At 44.9% G+C, this 24,731-nt stretch overlaps 1 protein-coding gene across 1 annotated transcript; it reads right to left on the reverse strand.

Moving 5' to 3' along the window:
* Positions 1–5,367: 5,367 nt before the first annotated feature.
* Positions 5,368–7,633, reverse strand: LOC147667236 (uncharacterized). Its single transcript, XM_086948823.1, has one exon. The coding sequence runs from the start codon at positions 6,772–6,774 to the stop codon at positions 5,368–5,370; it is 1,407 nt and encodes a 468-aa protein (XP_086804949.1). The 5' UTR covers positions 6,775–7,633.
* Positions 7,634–24,731: the final 17,098 nt, after the last annotated feature.

A 24,731-nucleotide genomic window follows, 5' to 3' on the forward strand; every position in this document is an offset into this window, starting at 1 on the left:
ACTTAATTTAAATACAGGGCTGAAGAGTGGAGGCAGGACTAGGCTAGCAGGGAGAGCGGCCAGGTGACGGGAGGCGGGGGAACCGGGGCTTCTGGGAAACGAAGTCCGGACCCCAAGCGCTCGCAGCCCAGCTAGCAGTCAGTTCGCCCACAAGCACAGTCCAGGTGTCCCTTGAAGAGGAGCAGCGCAGCGGGACCCGCAGAGCGGGTACCGCAAGTCGTGAAGAAAAAGGAACAGCTACAAGGAGCCAGCAGCAGCAACCAATACAACGGTGAGGTGTCCTAGAGAAAGCAGCTTCCAAACACCTATTCAAATGTGGAGGCAGGACTAGGCTAGCAGGGAGAGCGGCCAGGTGACGGGAGGCGGGGGGAACTGGGCCTTCTGGGAAACGAAGTCCGGACCCCAAGCGCTCGCAGCCCAGCTAGCAGTCAGTTCGCCCACAAGCACAGTCCAGGTGTCCCTTGAAGAGGAGCAGAGCAGCGGGACCCGAGGAGCGGGTACCGCACGTCGTGAAGAAAAAGGAACAGCTACAAGGAGCCAGCAGCACCAACCAGTACAACGGTGAGGTGTCCCAGAGAAAGCAGCTTCCAAACACCTTTTCAAATGTGGAGGCAGGACTAGGCTAGCAGGGAGAGCGGCCAGGTGACGGGAGGCGGGGGGAACCGGGCCTTCTGGTAAACGAAGTCCGGACCCCAAGCGCTCGCAGCCCAGCTAGCAGTCAGTTTGCCCACAAGCACAGTCCAGGTGTCCCTTGAAGAGGAGCAGCGCAGCGGGACCCGCGGAGCGGGTACCGCAAGTCGTGAAGAAAAAGGAACAGCTACAAGGAGCCAGCAGCAGTAACCAATACAACAGTTAACGCAGTAACTTTCTTTTTCTGAAAATGAGGGCGTTAACGTGGCAAGTCGTCCTGCTTGCCTTTACCATCAGATGGGCGGGGCTGCTCATGTCCTTGAGGGGCACACCGACCCCTGCGGTGTTCTCCGCTACAAGCTTCCATGCCCAATATTTCCTGTGAAGAACGAGGAGAACGTTGCTCAGGAACCTGAAATCTATCAGTAGACCTAATTCTTGCTTGGTCGCGCAAATCATAAGTGCGCTCAGTAGACACTGGTATAGGCGACGCCGTACGCGACCCCTGTTTTTATTGCTGCTTCCCCTGTTTTTTATTCTTCCAATTCTGTTTGGGAAAATTTGGACGGTCGTCTTTAGTAGACTTTGCCATCTGAGCCTGCGGTTGAGTTGCCGTTTTAGCAAAAGGCTTAACACCCAAACTATTGCGGCCAATGGTCTTATAAACCTCCGCAATATTTCTCGGTAACGCTCGGAGTTTGTCGACATCTGGGACAAGGTGCAAAGCATTCGACACCTGAAAGTTACCTGCCTCTCCCTTTACATTACAAAAGATGAGATCAGCAACTACGTCAAACACTCCAACGAGCCTCATTCTGTTGTATATGAATTTAAGACCCTAGTGTAATTTTCCTGATTCATGCCCATATATAGGTATAAATCACTCTCTCCTTATATAGGCATAGAAATCATAACCATATTTAGACTTAGCCTATGCAGTACAAATACGGCATGGCTACTTCCACGAATTCCGAAAATCCACAACGATTTCTCGGAAAAACCCACCTTCAGCAGTCAGGGACTTCCCCTTGCTTGAATATTGATTTATCCGAGAACTCATGGAGTTTTCAAAGAACTGAGTCTTTGATGACGTTATTATGACCAACCTTACGTCAAACTAGGCACCTTCAAGGTATAAATATGCCCACACTTGCCCAGGCAAACACACAGTGGTTTGGAGCAGTTCGACTATCTACCTACATGACACAGCTCGCCGAAGCAAGTGCCGAAAGAAGCCAACCCTCCAGCAGACGCACTGAGAGCGACGCTGTCTTTTCTCTTGCTGAGAAATCCAGCTCCAGTGTTTCCAAGCTACCCTTGCGGGTTGTTAGGAATCAAGTCCTGAGAGAGAGATGCCAGACCTCCTTCATTCTAAAACTAAGGTACGGAGCTGATTAGACCCTTAGAGAAACCTTGAATAGATTCTTGGCAAAAGAATACTGAAACTAAGCTACACCTCACTTACTTCTTCTCTTGTAGTAGACCTAGGTTATGTACACCGGGGTAGGCGTATTTTAGAAGCACCAGTTGAGTACTTTTAGTCCTTATTTATTAATGTATGTATTCTATGCATTTTATGGCTTAGAAACCATGTCATGCTTTTACAGTATTATTTTATAATACTCTTTGTACTGTACGCATTGTATTTTGCAACCAGTATTACGATTGTAGTAGTTAATTTCTCCTGCATGAGGCAGAAGACTGTTCAATAAATACTTTTTATTGAAAATGCCCGTCTCTCTATTTCTCTGCACCTCTGGTGAAACAAAGCATGCACGATTGACTGAGTGAAATAACTATCTATTGTTTCCGCAACTCTAGGGATACATTTCTTATTCTTGGGAAGCAAAGTTGTCATGTTTATGCGTTTGTCAGAAACTAATCCCTTCTTGTTTATTCAAGAAAGTTTCTAGTGACCTCTGAGCAAGCTGGCACTCACAATTAAGTCTAATATATTCGATAGAGACCTAGTCGACCTCAGTAATACGTCTAATCTATAGTATATGATATTCCAATGCGCAGAGCCTATTGGGAATATAGGAACTACACTACAATTCCCAACTCGACAGCCGCCTCCGGACTGTGGTCATCCTGAACACGCTTGATCACAGAAGGCAAGACAGTCATAGACGGCGTGCCGAAACACTTCACATATACTGCTTCAAATACTTTACCCTAATTCTCACAATCTGTTACCTCTAGCAATAAGTCTTTCTGCAAACTAATTGTGAGAATCCTGTGTTTTTCCACAGGAGTGGTATTAGGAAACACTGCTTCCAATAAGGCATATAGTACTTAGTTTGGGGGTGCTTGCCCATTACCGAATTAACCAAATTAACAATGACCGAACTAATCGACATCCCGGCCGGTCCAACCTGTTGCGCTGGAAGAAACATAATGAACTAAAGCCCTATGTACCCCAACAAAAGAGGTATAAAGTTGACACAAGTCGTCAATCGGGCATTGGGATAACGTGGATATGGTGTGAACCCGGCTAAGACTGGCCAAGTGGCCCCAGGAATTGACAAGGGACCTAACCGTACCGGAGTTACGGTGTGGGGGAGGGTGCCATTAAACCAAACACGATGCTGCCATGCCGAAATTGGAATCTCTTGTGTGCTATATGGAGTATAGTTCACAGGAATCGCAGTGTGAATGTATGTATGGGTGTATCCTCATCCGCATTTATTGCAGGAAATATAACCCAAGAGTAGAAAAGCTCAAAGTGCTGAGCTATGTCAATATCACCCATAAGGATATAGAGAAGAAAAACAATTTATAAATTGCAACACAAAAAGGGTAGTAATTCAAAACGTGAACCTTTTTATAAATCTCAAGCTTGAATTACCCTATAACACATTCATATAGGTAGGTTAATCTGTCATGCCTGTTAACCGGAAACAGTGGTAAGGGTATTGTGGACATATAAAGCACTGATCAAGATGTTGAGCGCCATGTTGCGGGGAATCTGCTCATGCACAGAACTATGCGCAGGAAACCAGGACCTCAGTTTATTGTGGTGTACCTAAAACCCACCTCAGTGCCCAGAACCCCTATCCAACTAGCATCAGTGTCTCATTCGTTCTCCGTACTAAAGCGAAGCTACCAACGATTAGACAACCCAGAACAAGTGACTTTGGGACCTCTCAGGAATAGTGGGAATCAAGAACACTATTTCATTTCTCATAAATGTCCACAATGTGAGTAATCAGAGACAATGTATAGTTTAAAATGTTTATTTCAACTACGTGCTCTAAGATGCAGTATCGTTGGTAACATCAGTAAAAAGATGCATAAAATCAATACAATCAGCATTGTTACAATTCCATAAAATACAAAGGGAGAAATCATATTATAATGATAGTGGAACCAGGTCTATAGCGCCTTGTGTACCCCCTCCCCTTGCTAGGAGCTAGGTATTATAATAATAGAAGATCTCTAGGTTAAAACCGGGAATCCCATACCTCCAAAGTCAGCTGAAGTGAATCAAATCATCAGCACAGCTCTTTGTCGATGGAAAGGTTTTTTCCAAGTGCTAGTCTCTTGCATGCAGTGCAATATTAAAAGCACCTGAGTTTCAGAAATGAGCAGCTGTGTTCGTGTTGTGTCTAGAGCGTGGGCCGATCAACCTGCATCCACAGCATACATTGTTTTTTTAACCTTGAACACTTTGTGCAGACTTGAGGTCGCAGTGTGAGTCTCGAAATGTGAAAACGAGACCGTTCTCATGTGAAGGAAAAGCAAGCAGTTTGTCTTTATAAAAACAGAAACCTGTAGTGTCATGTGCAAAAGCAGCAAAATGGCGTTTGAGCAACTAACTCACTTATGCTAATATAGCAATGTGTGCAGGCAGAACCGTATCCTCACTACACTTTTACAGGTAGCATGAACAGGAACTCTTGGATGTTTTTCTTTGTAATTCTTCATCGCCAAATAAAAGCCACCAGTTTTCTTTTCTTTTATTCCACATTGTGCTAGTCTCCCAGTAGATTTCCTGTTATATCACGTTGTTTTTTCTATGTGTACAGAAGTGAACAATCACTGGGAACAGACACTTTTATTATTCTACAAATCTTTGTTTTTTTTCTTTTCTTCTAGTCGAGTCTTCATTCATCTGGTATTTGAATATCCCACATAATTATATATTTTTTTCCTGTAATTCCTTAATCTCACAATAATGGCACTGTTCTGCTCCTGTCTATGTCCTCAGATAGGTCAATATTATTGTTAATGTTCGTAAGTTCTTTCTGAATTCACTGCATCTCTAGGATTATTTCTAAGTGAGTTAAATGAAGGTGTGTGTTCGCTGAGGCTATGTAGGATCAGAAATTGACAAAAGCTCGTCACACTTTTAGTGCAATTATAAGGTTTAGCCCAGGTGTGTTCGCAATTGACAAAATCACTTCTGACATTCATTGCAATGCCCATTTCTACTCTGTGTATGTTAGTTGATGTAGCCGTAGGTTTAATAACTGACTGAAGATATTCACACATTCACTGCACATGAAAGGATTTTTCTCTGTGTGCATTAACTGATGAATCCTTAATGCGAAAGATTTCCTAAAGGTACTTCTAAACTCACTACAGTTGTACGGTATTTACAGAGTGTGTGTAAGCTGATGTCTATATAGGCTTGATAATTGACTACATTTCTTCACACATTCATTACACTTGAAGGCTTTTCTTCTGCGTTTGTTCGCTGCTGCCTGTTTAGGATTGATAATGGACTACAGCTTTTCAAGCACTCATGGCATTTAAAAGATTTGTTTCCCCTTTGTGAGCTCGCAGATGATTTCTTAATGCTGAAGAGTAAGTAAAACTACTGCCACATTCATTGCAATGGTAAGGTTTTTCCCCAGTGTGTATTCGCTGATGTCTCCGGAGGTCTGTTAACCGACTAAAGCTCTTTACACATCCATTGCAATGGTAGGGTTTTTCCCCTGTGTGTGTTCTCTGATGTGTGTGTAGGTTTGATAGTTCCCTAAAGCTACTTCCACATTGACCGCAATTGTATGGTTTTTCCTCAGTGTGTATTCGCTGATGTCTACGGAGGGCTGTTAACTGACTGAAGCTCTTTACACATTCACTGCACTGGTATGGTTTTTCCCCTGTGTGTGTTCGCTGATGTGTTTGGAGATGTGCTAACCGACTGAAGCTCTGCACACATTCATTGCAATGGTATGGTTTTTCCCCTGTGTGTATTCTCTGATGTCTGAGGAGGTCTGTATTTTGACTGAAGCTCTTCACACATTCACTGCAATGGTAAGGTTTTTCCCCGGTATGTATTCGCTGGTGTCTCCGGAGGTCTGTTAACTGACTGAAGCTCTTTACACATTCACTGCACTGGTATGGTTTTTCCCCTGTGTGTATTCTCTGATGTCTGCGGAGACATGTAATTTGACTGAAGCTCTTCACACATTCACTGCAATGGTATGGTTTTTCCCCTGTGTGTGTTCGCTGATGTGTTTGGAGTTCTGCTAACGTACTGAAACTCTTCACACATTCACTGCAATGGTATGGTTTTTCCCCTGTGTGTGTTCTCTGATGTGTTTGGAGTTCTTGTAACCGACTGAAGCTCTTCACACATTCACTGCAATGGTATGGTTTTTCCCCTGTGTGTATTTTCTGATGTACGTGTAGCTGTGAAATCTGATTGAAGCTCTTTACACATTCCTTGCAATGGTATGGTTTTTCCCCTGTGTGTGTTCGCTGATGTGTTTGGAGTTCTTGTAACCGACTGAAGCTCTTCACACATTCACTGCAATGGTATGGTTTTTCCCCTGTGTGTATTTTCTGATGTGTGTGGAGGTTTGCAATTTGACTGAAGCTCTCTACACATTCATTGCAATGGTATATTTTTTCCCCTGTGTGTGTTCGCTGATGTGTTTGGAGATGTGCTAACCGACTGAAGCTCTGCACACATTCATTGCAATGGTATGGTTTTTCCACTGTGTGTATTCTCTGATTTCTGTGGAGGTTTGCAATTTGACTGAAGCTCTCTACACATTCAGTGCAATGGTACGTTTTTTTCCCTGTTTGTATTCGCTGATGCTCTTTTAGGGTTTCTAATTGGCTAAAGTTCTTGACATATTCAATGCAATTGCACGTTTTGTCTCCTGACCGTGTTTCCTGAAGGGTCAGCATAGTTAATAAACCGCTTGCGTTATTTTCATATTCCCTGTATGTGTGTGATATTTTGGACACTTGATTTCCGATTTAACAACAAAATACAAGACTCACTAAATACCTGCCACATTCATAATATAAGTAAGGCTTCCTTGTGGGTGATTGCATTTTTAGATTGTATAATGGCTTTGCATGCTTCGGGTAAAGCTTAATCTTCATTTCGGTAGGTGCAAATTGGGACAATAATCTGTGCTTTAGGCAGCAGAACCACTCGTTCCTTTTCCCTTCAGTTGTTTGGCTCCACTTCGTTGTGCTTTTCCCTGGTGCCTGTGGTTTGACTAGAAAGAGTTTGCAATACACCTAGAGCACTGAATGATGGTCTGTTGCCAGTTTAGATAGCGAAGCACTGTTCTAGCCATATCATGATGATGAAGCGACTTGTAATGTGTACAGCTACTCCAAAGAGTGTCCAGGGGCCAAGCACAGATCTTAAAAGAAGGTTAATCAGGTTGTTTCAAACATGGACAAAAAGCCAAGTTTTCAACTTTTTTTAAACATTATCATGTTGCTAACAGCTCAAAGCTGCAGAGGGAGTTTGTTCCAAGCTATGGATTCCAAATAGACACGAGACCTTCCTCCAACTCTCATACCGGCCTCATGATCAAAGCTGGTGTTAGACGCTTTTTTATACAGCAGGTGGTTTTTCAGTTTTGCTACCTTAATTATGTTGAGGTCATTTCTTCGTCTTGGGGTATCGAGGTGCAGATCTCAGACTCGTACACTCACTGAATTGCCTTTGACTGCGTCTTCCTGGATCTTTCCTCTGCCTCTGATTGCACTGAAGTTTTTGGAGCATTTTATTTTTGATAATTTTTGCAGGTTTGATGGGTTATCTTGATTATTGATTATTTAAGGCTTATTTTCTGTTGGATGTAAAGAAATGCAATATTACTAAATGCAAATGTAATAGAATGTGAATACACAATATTTAACCAGCTGTAGAAGACATCTCTTCTCTACCATATTTGAAATTTAGTAAGGAACATTTTACCATACATGGATATTTCATTAAAACTGTGGTTGAACATGTCACATCTTATTTACTTCTGAAAAGGCAGTGATTTACCATTATTCACTGAGTAACTTACTAAAGAAAGGGCAGTCACAGAGCACTCATGCTACAGGTACAGTTTTAGGTAGATATACATGGACAAGATTTCATTTAAACAGAACAGATTGTGGAAAAAGAGAGGAATCAGGAAGCACTGCCGTTAATTCAGTTTCAGAAAGTAGCTTCCAAAGGTAGCTCTTCAGAAAGTGTATAGCAAAGGTAACTCTTCAGGAAGTATTTAACCAAGGTAACTCTTCTGGAAGTGTATAACAAAGGTAACTCTTTAGGAAGCGTATAACAAAGTTAACTCTTCAGGAAGTATACATGACAAAGGTAATTCTTTAGGAAGTATATATGACAAAGGTAACTCCAGACACCTTCTTCCACGATGCTTTCATGTTCACACTGGATCAGCTCAAATGCCAACTCACGCCTTTACCTTGCAGCTCATTAAGGGCCTTACTACGAGTGCGACGGCCCTCATGATCGCCGTACGCACAGTGGCGGGCCAACTGCCACCATCCTGGCGGTGTGACTGCCGTATTATGAGTGTGGTGGTAGGAGGCGGTCTGCAAACACCCTGAATATGTTGGCAGTGCCAATGCCGACATCGCTGAGCATATTACGGTCTGCATATCCACCGTCCTTTTCATGGCGGGACCCCACCATGAAAAGGATAAAGGCCATGCAGGTAAAGGGGCCCTAACAGTTCCCCGGCCGATTCTGCTCCTGGGGTTGCATGCGGGGGGCACATGTTGTGCCACCCCATGGAATTGATCTCTGCCAGGTGTACATGTTTTGCATGTGTAGAATCACACACTAGTAAATGTAGCGCACGCATGCTTCCCCTTGTCAGTGTGTGAATGACCGCTTACTTGTGAGTAAGTGAGAATTCACAGACTCCAATCTGACTATTTCTGACACTGGAAACAGTTAGAGTTTCACTTCAACAAAATGCGGGAGTAACTCTAGAAATCTGAGTTTCAGGTCATTGCTGCGCTAGCGCTTAGGGGCAAATATTGTGCTTATTGCTGCAATTGTTTTTACGGTCCACGCACCTTTTAAAAACTGTTTTCTGGCACTTGCTAATTGCGCGCTGACTCCCCGTTCCACCGCAGCAAATTGATGCAGATTTTTTGTGGAGGGAGAATACAGTGCATAGTATTTCCTGGTGGTGCCATTAGCGGGCGGCCATCTTGGCAGGGTGACGCTCCAGCCTTTCCAGGAACCCTGACTACTTAAAGCTTCAGAGCGCCAACGCGCAGGATCTAGAAATCTGAGTTTTAGGTCATTGCTGCGCTAGCGCTTAGGGGCAAATATTGTGCTTATTGCTGCAATTGTTTTTATGGTCCACGCACCTTTTAAAAATTGTTTCCTGGCACTTGCTAATTGCGCGCGGACTCCCCGTTCCACCGCAGCGAATTGATGGTGATTGTTGTGTAGGGAGAATACAGTGCATAGTATTTCCTGGTGGTGCCATTAGCGGGCGGCCATCTTGGCAGGTTGACGCTCCAGCCATTCCAGGAACCCTGACTACTTAAAGCTTCAGAGCGCCGATGCGCAGGATTTAGAAATCTGACTTTCAGGTTATTGCTGCTCTAGCGCTTAGGGGCAAATATTGTGTTTATTGCTGCAATTGTTTTTACGGTCCACGTACCTTTTAAAAATTATTACCTGGCACTTGCTAATTGCGCGCTGACTCCCCGTTCCACCGAAGCAAATTGATGCTGATTGTTGTGGAGGGAGAATACAGTGCATAGTATTTCCTAGTGGTGCTATTAGCGGGCGGCCATCTTGGCAGGTTGACGCTCCAGCCATTCCAGGAACCCTGACTACTTAAAGCTTCAGAGCGCCGATGCGCAGGATTTAGAAATCTGAGTTTCAGGTTATTGCTGCTCTAGCGCTTAGGGGCAAATATTGTGCTTATTGCTGCAATTGTTTTTACGGTCCAGGTACCTTTTAAAAATTGTTTCCTGGCACTTGCTAATTGCGCGCTGACTCCCCGTTCCACCGCAGCAAATTGATGCTGATTGTTGTGGAGGGAGAATACAGTGCATAGTATTTCCTGGTGGTGCTATTAGCGGGCGGCCATCTTGGCAGGGTGACGCTCCAGCCTTTCCAAGAACCCAATCTACTTTAGGTCACATGTCACCACCGCGCAGCGGACACGCGCAGCGGGAGCGCCTTAGAAGCGCCGAAGAGGCACCTAAGGGAAGCCAGTCTGCGTCAGTCCGCGCCCAGCCGTGCCCAGGTCCCATGAACCCTGGTCATGTGGCCGGGAACCTAATCACCTATGATTCCCCATGCCTACATGAGCTAAGATCGGTCGCCAATTTGAAAAGTCTGCACTCCATGCGCCTCACTGACACTATGACCAATTGCACTCATTGCAATTGGGAGTTACCACCTAACACCATAGGGAGGCACTCCACTTATAGCATATGGAGGATGTTCCTCCTCAATTGTAGATCACTGCCTAAACACCATACTGAGTTAGCCCTTCTAATAGAAGAACATAAGCCCGACGTACTCTTCCTAACGGAGACTTGGCTCCAACTGGAAGCTGACCCAGCCACCGTGTGGGCAATCCCACAAGGCTATACTATAAAGAGATCTGACCGTAATATGGGCAGAGGAGGTAGCCTAGCCATCATTTACAGAGAACTATATAAGTGTCGCATTACTCCAATCATAACATCAGTTTGTGAAAGTATGTCTTTTTCGCTGGAAATGTCCCCGACAAACACCTTTACGGGTCTCCTGGTTTATCGACCACCCGGAACGCTAGGCCAGTTTACCTCGAACATGGCTGACCTAGCTGCCAATCTGGCGCTTACCTCGGCTAACTTTACAGTGCTGGGTGATCTAAATCTGCATCTAGATAACCCACTTGATCCTGCTGCCAATAACCTTCGGCTGAGCTTTCAAGCGATTGATCTGGTTCAAAAGGGATTCCTCCCGACACACAACAAGGGCCATCTATTAGATCATGTGTACAGCAATCTCGATGCTCTGAACACTGAAACGCCTCTGCCACTACCCTGGACTGACCACTATTTAATACCTTTTACTTGGGTAACTGGGAGCCCTTCATCTGTGCAAGAACCCAAAAAACACTGGGGTAGAAAGTGGTCCAAACTCTCTTCCATCAAATGGGAATCTGCGCTTGTTGACCTTAAACCTCTGAAGGCTTCCAATCCTGACACGGCCAGTAGTAATTTTGATAACTGGATCCAAAACTCCCTTGACTCTGTCCTCCCGAAGGAACCCATGCATTGCATAAAGAGGCAAAAAGAAGCCCCTTGGTATACTCCTAGACTAAGGGACATGAAACAATCATGTCGTAAGCTAGAAAGGATCTGGAGACAAGATCGCTCACAGCACAGGAAGGCAGATTACAGACCGCAATTAGGCTCTATAAAACCGAAATCAAGGCGGCTCAAGCCCAGTTCTATGAAACAAAAATTAATATAGCTGCCAACGCTCCAAAGGAAATATTCTTGATAGCCAAATCACTGATTTCCCCTCCCCCAGAGTTAGCACCATCAGACGGGGCACTTGTATGTTGTAACAATCTAGCAACCTTCTTTTATCAGAAGATTCACACTATCTACGCATCCTTTGCCTCTGATAACATCGAACTAGACGCTGCTACAACAGCGAGCTCCAGCACCCCGGCTACCTGCATGCTGGAAAAATTCACTCTCCTAGACTCTGTTTCCCTGGATAAAATAATTCCCAAGGTCACCTCAGGATCCCCTAGGGATCCAGCACCTCCACAATTTCTTACCTCGGTCATTGACTTAATTCGTCCAGTCATTCTTGATGTTCTTAACACCTCAATCATCTCGGGCATAGTTCATACGTCATGGAAATGTGCAATGGTTAGGGCTCTTTTAAAGAAGCCCAATCTGGACCAAAGTGATTTATCCAACTTTCGCCCTATCTCCCTGCTGCCCTGGATGAGTAAACTGGTTGAGAAGCACATTAATAACATCCTAGTGGAATACTTAGAATCCAATGACCTGCTTTGTGCTTCCCAGACGGGGTTTCTTCCCCAACATGTTAGATCTCAGTGCCGCGTTCGTCACGGTTAACCATGCCATTTTATTACATCGACTCAATGGCATGGGAGTGTCGGGCGCGGCTCTGACATGGCTGACCTCCTTCCTGGACGAGCGCTTTTTCCAGGTCTTTGAGGGAGAGGTTGCATCCACCAAGCAGCCACTTAGTTGTGGGGTCCCCCAGGGTTCTTCCCTGAGCCCCACACTTTTAAATGTTTATATGAGGCCCCTGGCGGAGATAGCCCATCCATTTGGCGTTCGAATTGTCTCCTATGCAGACGACACCCAGCTTGTGCTTTCACTGAATCACGCTGAGGGGTCGTCTAGCACTCCGAGCCCCTGCTTAGAGTGAGTGGCCAGATGGATGGAACTCTCCTGCCTCAGACTAAATGGGGAAAAAACAGAAATCATGTTATTAGGCAATCCTTCACCTACCATCCTTGCCCCTATCTCGCCTACTTGCCTAGGACCCCCCCTCTCCCAAACCACAGATAAAGAGCTTAGAAGTTTGGCTGGATACTCACTGGATAGCTCACTCGATTTTACGTTCCAGGCCACCAAAACCTCATCCACCTCTTATGGTCTGATGAGAATGTTCCGGAAGGTTCTCCCTTTTCTTCTCTTCCAGGCGAGAAGAATCATGGTTCAGGCTCTGATACTTTCTCGCCTGGACAACGGTAATGCTCTTTACCTGGGAGCTCCGGTGGCTGCGATCAACAAGCTTCAGGTCACCCAAAACTGTGCTGCCTGACTGCTCTTTCAAATTCCACGTTGGCAGTCTGCCAAACCAGCTCTGAGGAAACTGCACTGGCTTCCCGTTGCAGCTAGGATACAGTTTAAAGCCATGTGTCTGACCCAGAAAGCTATACGGCGAACGGGTCCAGCTATAATGCATCCTTTAGTCACCCCCTACCTCCCCCACAGAGCTCTACGCTCCAGTTCATTACACCTGGCCGCCGCCACTAAGATAAACAGGGCCCGTTGGGGTGGCCGTTCATTCTCACACAATGCCGCGAGAATGTGGAATTCCCTCCCTCTTACCCTCAGAAGGAACAACAATCTGCTGGCATTTAGAAAGCTTTTAAAAACTAATTTGTTCGGAACAACCTGTTAGCGCCCTGTCCTGTCGCTTCTCTGATTCTAGCCAACAGCGCTGCGAGGCCTCAGGGTAGATTATGCGCTATATAAATATAATTTTAATTTCATTTAATTCATTTCACTCTCCTTCCCGGGTAGGAAGAGAAATGGATCACACTCTAAACGTGATGGCGAGTAGTGCTATAAGGTTCATAGCACCATTTATCCGGGCAAAACTGGGGAAATGGTACAATGCACTGGGAAAATGGCATGTGATGACAATGTGACATGACATTCCCACTACATGTTCTTTTGCCCTTTTTTAGAGCTGTCTGTGTCCAGTTTATCAAGGCCCAGGGTTTAGTTTCAAGTCAAGAGATTGTGTAGGATTAAACTAATTATAATGTCATACATTCCAACAAATGCCTTTACCACGTATGCCTTTACCACGCAATGCCTTTACCATGCAAGTCTTTACCACGTACCACCTTTACCACGCAAGTCTTTACCATGCATATGCCTTGACCACATAACACCTTTACCATGCAAGTCTTTACCATGCATATGCCTTGACCACATAACACCTTTACCACACAAGTCTTTACCATGCATATGCCTTGACCACATAACAGCTTTACCACACAAGACTTTACCATGCATATGCCTTGACCACATAACAGCTTTACCACACAAGTCTTTAACATGCATATGCCTTGACCACGCATAAAGAAAGATTTACAAAAATGGCCCTGCCAGTAAAGGGTGGGTGCCCTTGAGCCCACCCAGGGCACCCACATCATTATTGTTGGGGGCCAGAGGGGGTCCCTAAGCCCCCGTGATGCCAGCGGGAGCCAGCATTGTTCCTACCCGTAGAGAGCAGCTTACAATCCTGCGCTCTACGGGCAGGAGCAATTTTTTCATGTGTTTCTCTGCCCGCTTCATAAGCAGTGCATTGTGGGTGGCGTAAGTTATAGTTAGCCCAGGTAACGATAACTGCTGAGTTTATATGGTTGTGTGAGTGTAAAATCTGATCCTAAGTAAATGTCCCTGTACCCTTTTTTCTGTGAATTTCTAAAGTTTTTGATGCTATTTCCTACCCATAATGTCCCTGTAACCTTTGCTTTTTTCAGTGAAAATATCTCTCTTTCTCTCTCTCTCGCTCTCTCTCTCTCTCTATATATATATATATATTTGCATATTACACATTTTGTGATATCCTACTCTAATTTCTCTTTTCTCTCATATTTTCACACAGAAATGTTGGCAGTTTTCAGCGTTAAAGTAAATAGATTCTCTGTATTTCTGGATTTCATATTTCCCATAGGAACCAAAGAAGCTTCTTGTACTGAGGGCATGAGAGGGTAAATGGTGGCTGACCTCTGGACTGCTCTGGGGCTTGTCTTTATGGCTGCTCCCACTTCGAGTCTCTATGGTTCGCAAGTAACCTTCCGTAAGGAACAGGGCTCTTAACACCTTAATATGGTGAACTTGCAGCACATAGAGGAGATCACCATATCTAGTGAAGTTTTCCAAAAGTTATGACAAGGCCTAGAATACAGGCACCTGTAATGCACCGGCAGCCTCCTGTACTTAGCTGTGTTCACATTCAGTCCTGGTAGGCACTGCCATGCTCCCCGATGGAACTTCCTGCCACTGGCGGGCTGATAATAATTTTCAACTCTAAAGCAGGTGTATTTCACGAGTAGAACAATATCCAACGAGTCTTTACTCTTCCATACAGCATCCCTCTCACAAATAAATATTTCTCCTCCAGCAAGGCTAGGTGACAGCAGGAGCCAGTGTGTCAGGGCCTCTAGTCCAAGAAATAAACTCCTTCTTTGGTCCCTGTTTAAACTGTGAAATACAGCAATAATAAGAGTCCAGTGTGCCCTGGTGCCACTGCACCTGCTGCACTAATGGAAGCTACGCCTCCAGTTTACGCGCTGTGTTTGAAAGTAGGAGTGGAGGATAGGAAATTTGTGATGAGATAAAAATAATTATTTAGAAGTACTGTTTTTACACTGAAAATCTTATCCTAATAATTGATTGTGAATACATAGAAAATTGTGTGTGCTAATGTAATTTAATGTGTGTTTTAATGTATAGGGCAGGCATAGGGATAACCTAATTAAAAGAGGATTTTCTTCTAAGAAAGAGGTTAAGTACACTGGTAAAGACATAAAAGAGTGCTCCCACAAAGAAATACACATAGAAAGAGATGCACAGACCCACAAACACACACACCAAACATGAACACACAGACACCTAACTACCCACAATGGTGCACACAAACACATAAATACAAATAGAAAAAAACTAACAGCCACAAACAGATATTCAAACAGACGCACACAAACATGCACACACAAGCAAACACACAGGCTAAAAGACACTCACACACATACACTAGCACACACCTCATTGACACTGAAGTAAATAGGTAATAATGAGACACTGGCAGAGATACACCCCTCCTGAGGCGCAGCCGGGAGATAGATCGCTGACATCTTGCTTTTTAACATTGTGTAATTAACCTGTTTTTAAACATTTGTCTCGCTCTCTGAGCACTTATACCAAGACCTTCAATTTACTTCCCGCGTAGCGGATTTATCGCTACTGCTGCTTTCCTCTTGTGTGCTGACGACATCGACGGGGAACCCCAAGGCCACGCCCACTACGGTCGGCCACGCCCCCCCCACCTACGCCTATTAAAAGCGCTGACTGCTAGCGCGATGTTCAAAAGATACACCCCTCCTGAGGCGCAGCCGGGAGATAGATCGCTGACATCTTGCTTTTTAACATTGTGTAATTAACCTGTTTTTAAACATTTGTGCCTAGTGCAGGAATGTATGCCCATTTTCCTAACCTACAATATTCCAAATTAGACCTATGTAGGTTGGACCAACGCCGTTGTGACCATCCTACCAAAACTAATTTATCTCTAAGTGTCCTTCTTGTGGCTTTCTTCCACCAATCGTCCCATTGCCTATCACACTCAACCCTCTGGATAATTGTCTTCACACAATACCACATAGAAATAGATCTCTCAAATGCATCCTACTTAATGTTAGGTCTATGCCTAAACATAAATACGAGATAGAAGCTTTACTTATCGATCACAGTGCTGATCTCATGTTTCTCACGGAAACCTGGGCATCTCAGGCCTCCGGCCCTGACTGGAACACCGCCGCGCCCGCAGGCTACTCTGTTGAATGCATGAATCAAACAGGATCGATAGGTGGAGGAATTGCGATAATCTACAGATCACACCTTAAAATTATTGCCTGCTTTCAACCAGACTTAGAGGCAGAAGCCATGACCTTTAAAATCAAAGAAAATAATCATCTGATCTTTGAGGGACTGTTAGTGTATCGTCCCCCCGGCCCCAGAGATCCTTTCACTAAAGCTCTACACACTTTTTTAGAAACCACGTTTGATGCAGTCACCTATACGATCCTAGATGATTTCAACTATCACCTAGAATTAATTAATGACTCTGACACAGCTACTCTTCTTGACAATCTTCTCAGCTTCGATATGAAACAATTGATTGACAAACCCACCCACTCAGCAGGGCATACCCTCGATGGGATATTTTCTAACAGCTATTCCATTAAAATCGTATCTATAATTCCCATACCCTGGACGGATCACAATGCCATCTTTTTTAACTTACAAATTAAAAATCCTTTAACTCAACGTAGAAGTTACCAACCTCCTGAAAAATCCCGTCCCTGGAAAAAACTTGATCCCAACCTACTTGCTGAGACACTGGATAGAAATCCCCCCGACTTCGAAGGTGGCAACAGCGATGATTGGGCTTCCAACTTCACTAAATGGATCACCGAGGCAGCTAATCAGCTGGCCCCAATCCAATTAAAGAAACCCACAAAACGGCTCGTTACCGCTCAATGGTATACAGCTGATGTAAAAACAGTCAAAACTAAGTGCAGGCGTGCAGAGCGGTCCTGGCGCACTGACTATAGCCATGAGAAAAAACTGGAATACCTTAAAACTCTACAGGAGTATACAATCACTATAGTTCAAGCTAAATCCGCTTACTTTACAGAGAAAATTCAAAACTCTGCAAATTCCTCTAGAGAACTCTTCAAAACTGTGTCCCACTTAACGAAAACTCCTCGAGACACAGTATTCAGTCCTGATCAGTGTTTTGTAGATGGAATGGCCACCTTCTTTCAAAAGAAAGTGCAGACAGTATATGATGATCTTAGGACCATGGTATCCGTCATACCCTCTAATGAAGCTGGATCTACTGACAAACCCCCCCCTTTTTCTAGTTTTTCTACACTCGATAAACAGCAAGCCTCTGATTTACTTATCCAGATGAAATCAGGTTCCCCATTGGATCCATGCCCCCCTTACGTGCTACATCAAATCCCTGAGACCATCATAAATACCCTAACTCCTCTGCTCAATAAAATCATCTCTCATGGAGTATTTCCAAAAAACTGGAAAATGGCCTGCATCAGACCTATTCTCAAAAAAGAATCCCTTGACCCCTCTGAGCCCAAACACTATCGTCCCATCTCCTGTCCGCCCCTACCCGCAAAAATCCTAGAAAAAGCCATGAACCATGAAATATTGCAACACGCAGAGGAAAAGAAGCTACTCGATCCTTCACAACATGGCTTTGGATCCCTTCATTCCACGGAATCAGCCCTTATCATGGCTACCGAAAAAATTCGAAAAAACCATGGACGAAGGTGGCCGGTCGGCCCTGATATTATTAGACCTCACAGCGGCCTTCGAAACCGTAAATCACTCCGTCCTATTAAAAAGACTTACATCCCTAGGCTTCACCGGCCCTGCCCTGGCCCTCATCACCTCCTTCCTAACTTCCCGCACTAACCAACTGATCTGGAACGGACTACAATCTGCTGAATTCTCTCTTCCGGGTGGAGTCCCACAAGGTTCGGCCTTGTCACCGACGCTATTCAATCTATACGTCACCCCCCTTGCTGCCCTGATTAGATCCCATGGCCTCCAACTGGTGTCTTACGCCGACGACACACAAATCATTGTGTCTATCTCACAATCCATTGATGCTATGGCGGAACGCTTCAGGAAATGCCTTACTCAGGTCAAAAACTGGATGAGCAATAACTTTTTACGATTAAAGACAGACAAAACTGAAATCATTGAGTTCGGTCATAAACCTTCCATTTGGAACGATTTATGGTGGCCACCTGAAGCAGGAGCTTGCCCTCTCCCTGTAGACAAAGTCAAAAACCTTGGCTTTTTATTAGATAAGGAACTCTCTTGCAAAGCCCAGGTGAATCGGGTGACTTCCACCTGTTTCCACAGCATCAAACTGCTCAGAAAAGTCCTGCCCTACATCCCGGACACACTAAGGAAAACGTTGATGGGAGCCCTTGTAATGTCCCGAATAGACTACTGTAACTCCCTCTATCTGGGAGCAGGAGAAAAACAGTTGTCCAAACTTCAGGAAATCCAAAATGCGGCGGCAAGAGCATTACTGAATCTTCCCAGACGTCACCCTACGTCCAACCCCATTCGGGAGCTGCATTGGCTCCCGGTCAGACGTTGCATCCAATTTAAAGCCCTCTGCCTGGTTCATAGATCTCTACACGGCAAGGGACCTGACGACTTCAACAACCTACTCCTCCGTTATGTACCCTCGTGTACATTGAGGTCAGCTACCCTTGACCTAGTCTGCCAACCCAGAATAAAAAGAGCCCGATGGGCGGGAAAGTCCTTCTCCTACCAGGCGGATAAAATCTGGAACTCGTTACCCCAAATGCCCAAAAATCTAAAACGAACTTCAGAAAGGATCTAAAGACCTGGCTCTTTACCTAAACCGATCTGTCCCCCTGCCCTCCACTCTCTCTGTATCTTAGCGCCAAGATGCCGCGGCATTTGTGCGCTCTACAATTATTTCAGTCAGTCAGTCAGGCAGGAGCGTGGCTTGGGCAGTAAGATTGGAGGGGTGAGCTGTAGATTTTCCATGAATGGAGCTGGCATATAATGTTAAAACACATTATTTGACAAGCAGGGCGCATGAGAGGGGCAATGGAAAGGAGACACACGCGGAGTGAGAGAAAACACGTTATTTTGTAATACAACCAACATTGTTGAAGTCTTTCAAAACAGAAAGGGAAAAGTGTGTGTGCACATGTCTGTGTCTGTCTGTCGATAAAAATTCCTGTTGAAATGCGACAGACATCTCACCATACCCGAATGAAAGCATCTGTGCCCAACTATTTAGCTCAAAATACACTTACTAGTGAGATGTAACACCCCAAATACCACCCCCGGAAGCTACGTCCCTGCTGGCATGGCAGAGAATGACACTGGTTTGGGAATGAAGTAAAATTTCAAGTACTAGCGTCTCTACAGCAGCACACAGGATGGTAGCCTAATTTGGCCTGGTGCTCTAGGGGATGCCATTCCCACTAAATCTTCAGCCCGATCTTGCTTGGCCAGGGATGAGGGACGGCGACACGATAACTCAAGACAAAGTGGGTCGGTAACAGGCAGGAAGCTCTGATACCTGCTACTGTTAAGCCCACTGAGTAGAAAGGTGACAATGTCCCAAAAAGGGCTACTGCCCACTAGATTAGCATTCAAGGATCACTGACATAATCACATCTGTCCCCAACAGACCCTCAACAGAGATCACTGAGCAGAACTTTAACTATACACAAGGACAGAGCACAGAGGTCGCCGTCACCAACGACAATTGATGGAATATGTCGCCCTGAGTGGGAAGTGTATGCCCAGACGTGGGTCCCGTACTCACTACACCACTGGATTCAAGCTAACCTGGCTGATGAGGGTTGATGCCTTGAAACTGGTCCCAGGATGCTTGTTTCCGATCCAGGGAGGACCTGGCTTGGCAGTTCGGGCTGGACTGTTCCCACAAGGTACAGGGTTGAGACTGATTTGCATATGGCTGGGTCGAAACTGGGGTGGTGAGCAAAAGAATGATGGATTTAACCCTGATCTTTGTTGCTGGGGTCTTATATTTGCAGTGTCAAGCATTCCGTCCATAAATTGTTTCTTTTGAATATGCCATCCTAAGTGGGAAGGGTATGCCCAGACGTGGGTCCTGTGCTCACCACTCCACTGGATTCAACATAGCCTGGCTGATGAAGGGAGATGCCCTGAAACCGGTCCCAGGATGCTTGTTTCCAGTCCAGGGAGTATCTGGCTTGGCAGTTCGGGCTGGACTGTTCCCACAAGGTACAGGGTTGAGACTGATTTGCATATGGCTGGGTCGAAACTGGGGTGGTGTGGTGAGCAAAATAACTAATGGATTAAATCCAGATCCTTGTGACACGGGGTGAATGTTTCCAGTGTCTGACATTCCATCCAGCAATTGTTTCTTTTGAATACAGCATGTAGAGGGGGCCCAAGGGCTGAGGCAGGGCTGTCCACTGACCATGGAGGAGAGCTGCAAGGTGCTGCTGCGAGATGGTCATGCTGCTAAATCTTTTTCTTTTTAATTACTTAAGACCTACAAAAAGAGATATTTTTGCACCAAGATCTAGCTTTCTGCCAAATTTGGTGTAATTCCGTTCAGTGGTCCGGCCTGTAGTCATGTCTAAAACCCCTATGCGAAATTGCATGGGAAATAGGTATTTTGGGACCACCCTTTTTCTCGGCCCCCACTGACGAATGACCCCAAACTTTCCAGAAAGCAGCTGAATTGAATGATAAAAAGAGCTTTAAAATGAAAGCTTTAAAAATATTGTAGACTCGTCAAACGAAGCCAATGTTATTAGCAAAACAAAAAAACTTTTCTTACGGAAAGTAGCTCCTAACTATAACTACATACTAGCGACAGCTAGTGTTTTATATATATATATATATTATATATTCACTGAAAAAACCATAGGTTTCACACATGTTATAGTTAGCTGGACATTTCACTCATACAAAACCATTGCAATTCCCCCATTTTAGTTAGTTCAGCTAGCTATAACTCGCGCCCCCGCAATGCACTGCAATGCACTGCAACCAAATAACTATGCAAGGATGGCAACACAAACATTGCAGGAGAGTCCTCAACCTGCAGTTCCTACTACCTCAACTGCACCACCACCTCCTCCGAGCAGTCCGCCTCCTATTATTGTGCCACAGTTTGCAGATCTGAAAGGTCATTTTAAATATTGCAACAAATTACTTTGTTACAATCAGCAGTCTATTGATCTCATTGAGAAGAGGAAACAAGAGCACTGGTCAAAGAAAGTACTGAGTTATATTTTCTCTGGATACACTACAAAATTGGTAAAGAAATCAAAGTAATACGAAATAATGTGTACCACATTTACAAATCTCTTGCGACATTTTCCCATGCAAACCTACCCCCCTACAAAATTAAGTGTATGGGCCTCAATGATGCCCCTCAAACCACGGAAATAATCACCCCACAAAGATTTCTATATTGTATGAGAGCGGCTGCGTGCCCTCCGCCTGGTGCCCTGGAGTCCACCACACACAGACCAGGTTCCTGCAGTGTCCTGGGGGAAACAGCCATTACAACGCGGTCATAACCACGCGTGATCGTCACCACGAAGTCATTAGCACGCATATCGCTTTACCACACATGCTTTTACAACTAGTAAACATTTACCACGCTTGATAAATGCATAATCTTAATAATGTCTTTGTGTTGACGAACACGCGTTGTAATGGCTGTGGCTTACGTGCTTTAAGTTAGTTTTCAGGTATACGTGTGACCATGTCTGATAAGATCGGAGGCCAAGGACAAACACTGTGGTGTCTGTGGCAGGAAATCTCATCGATCACAGAGAAAATAAGCGGAGGGTAAAATGAAAGTAACAGGTATAATAAAAATAACGAAGGAAAACTACTAAAATGGCGGTGGACGGAGTATGTAATCAATGTTTGACGCCTTGACACTACATTTCAAATAAATATAGATACAATATGTTTATTAATATATTACAAAAGTATAGCAGCGGATGACACACACGGCCCGGGAAAAGAAAGCGGCAAATTTAATACCTGAAATGAGGAGAGGTTTGCTTGGCGAACTTGAAGAAAAGGTAAAAAATGTGGGCTTGGAAACAAGGCTGCGCATGCGTAGATAGTACCACTGGTTCACACAAAAAACGGAAAGTTTTACATACTATCATAGAAATATAGCTCTTTTTTTGACCATTAAAGTTTGTTCTCAAAAATAACTCTTTTTTTTTTTAAGCCTCAATGCCCCCACGATCCCAGATGGCTCCCCGCGTCCTTTGACAGCCCGCATTGCTTTATCAGAGACAACAGCTTACATGCTGCTCTCTCTGATGAAAAACAATCTGCTTTCTCACTTAAAAGAGAGAGCAGATTAACTTGCTCTCTTTTTCAAATAAGAAAGCGGTTTGCTATTGTAAAGTGGGAGCGGCGACGGTACCGCCCTACCATAGCAGACAGCAGTGTCCCGGAAGTACGTACCCCGAGACACTGCAAGAGCTGGCCCTGGGAGATGGTGGACCCCAGGACCATTAAGGGTTCCAGTAAGGGGGTCGCGCGACCCCCTCCCAACATTAAAAAACCCCGGGGAGTACACATACCCGGGGCTGGAAGGTCATTTTACATATTACTGGAAGGTGGTGGTCCCCGCGACGTGTATGGGGAGAGATGGAGGGAGAGCTGAAAACATACTTTAAAAAAAATATATATTTTTTTAAAAAGCCCCGATGGGGTGCTGGTCCCCAAGACTGAGGGGTGGTAACCCCCCGCATACTTTAAAATAAAACCACAAAGGGGTGGCGTTCCCCGGTGCTCGAAGCACCTTACAAGCTCCCATTATGGAAAAAAATTGCCCCTGGAATTTGCCCCCCCCGGGACCTAATAAATAAAACGCACTTCTAGTTTTTTTTTCCCTTTTCCACCGCGTACGTGTACCATACGCGTACCCCGCGATTTTTTATTTAAAAAAAAATAAAAATTCAGCCTAAAGTATGACCCCCTGAGCAAGCCTAGAGGGTCAGGATGTTTCTACCCTGCCCCCTTTCCTTATTTCTCAACTTTGTTTGATTGTTTTCTTGTGACTCTGTTCTAGTGACGAACAAGATGGTTGCCAACACTTTTTTTTTTTATTGTGTTTAGTGACATTTTCAAAAGAAAGAGCATATATCCAAGGACATATAATCCATTCCAATGTTTACAAGATATACAAATCTGGCGTACAAATAAAATGAAACTTAACCTCTAAAGCTAGTCAGGCCTATATGGTATAATACTGTTGGATACATCTGCACAAAATATTGGACAAGGTTGCACATATACATTTCAGAGTAAGTTATAACATCAGGTGGGGCAAGGTCACACAAGTAGCCTATCACAGTTTCTCAGGACAGCCCATCCAGGTTCGTAACTAGGAACATGGGAACATCATACATGTACAGCAACCTGGTGAATACAGCGGAGGGCCTCTCATTTATCTCTGGTCTTTGAAACATGGATTGCCAGCATTTCCTAGTCTCAGGGACTCAGCCCAAACACATTCAAGGTACCTCTTCTGAGTTACCCGATTGAGAGGATTGTGCCTGCGTCCTGGTCCATTGCAGAAAGGGTTCCCAAATATCTCTAGGTCTGGAGGCCACAGGCATCAGCTCCCAGAGTAGCCCCGGTTGCGTGTGACCATAGCTTTCATCCGCCAACTATGCCCCAAACGGGGGTACCTGTTTTCTACCCCACCTTATAACGATTTGCCTTCAGGCATACAATAAAAGGAGGGCATGAAATTTCTGTTTCTGGGGCACAGTACCTTTTACCAGGCCTAGCAAGCCCAAATGGGGAGCAATGGCGTCGGTTCTATCAACTATTTGATTGACCGCCCTGAAGACGTCCCTCCAGAAAGCCTCGAGCTTTGGACAGTCCCAGGCCATATGAATAAATGAGGCAGGCTCAAAACCACATCTTCAGCATTTCGCGTCTTCCCTCAACCTCATGCGGTGTAAGCTAATAGGGGTTCTATAATACCTGTATAAAAATTTAAAATGAATGAGGCACAGTTTACAATTTGAGGATAACTCTAGCAGCTGCTTGCAACAAAAGGCCCATTGTTCCTCATCTAACCGGGAACCCTTGGTCAACCACCTTCACCATGGCGAAGGAACTCCTCAATCTCGCCACTGATCATTGGAATTCCGAGCTGGTTGATTATGCGGCAATTAAAAATACCATCAAAAAACAAGTTCGTATCCGCTCCCGGGAAATGGATATGGAATCACTGGCAAAACGAGGTTTCCATGTGTCCCTATGTCTGCCGCACATAGTGCATAATACTAAGCACCATCTCACGCAGGCAGTGGGCCGCCCTGCCCTTCACAGGATATTAGCCTACAGACTACACCCCCTGCCTACCAAAGAACTATACGCACTCGAACGGACTGGTCGGGGAGTTCCGGAATGCAGGCTCTGCAATTATAAACGAGAGTCGCTGGCCCATCGATTACTCTGCTGTCCGGCTCTGCGCGCAGCACGTAACCTTTATCTTAGGCCAATCCTACGACAAACGGGGACACGCACCGCAAAGGAGGCGGTCCATCAACTATACACATTGACTATAATAAAGCAAATGGCCTCCTTCGGAAAGTTTATCCAACAGACACGGGCCAAGCTGATGGCTACCCAGGGCATAAACGATTAAAGACCTTGCAGTCGCAGGTGGGGATGCCCTTGCAAAGACATTATTCTTTAGAGTTTGCCAGCACCTAAGG

Source organism: Lissotriton vulgaris, unplaced genomic scaffold (assembly GCF_964263255.1).
Source record: "Lissotriton vulgaris unplaced genomic scaffold, aLisVul1.2 SCAFFOLD_814, whole genome shotgun sequence".
NCBI classification, from domain to species: Eukaryota; Metazoa; Chordata; class Amphibia; order Caudata; family Salamandridae; genus Lissotriton; species Lissotriton vulgaris.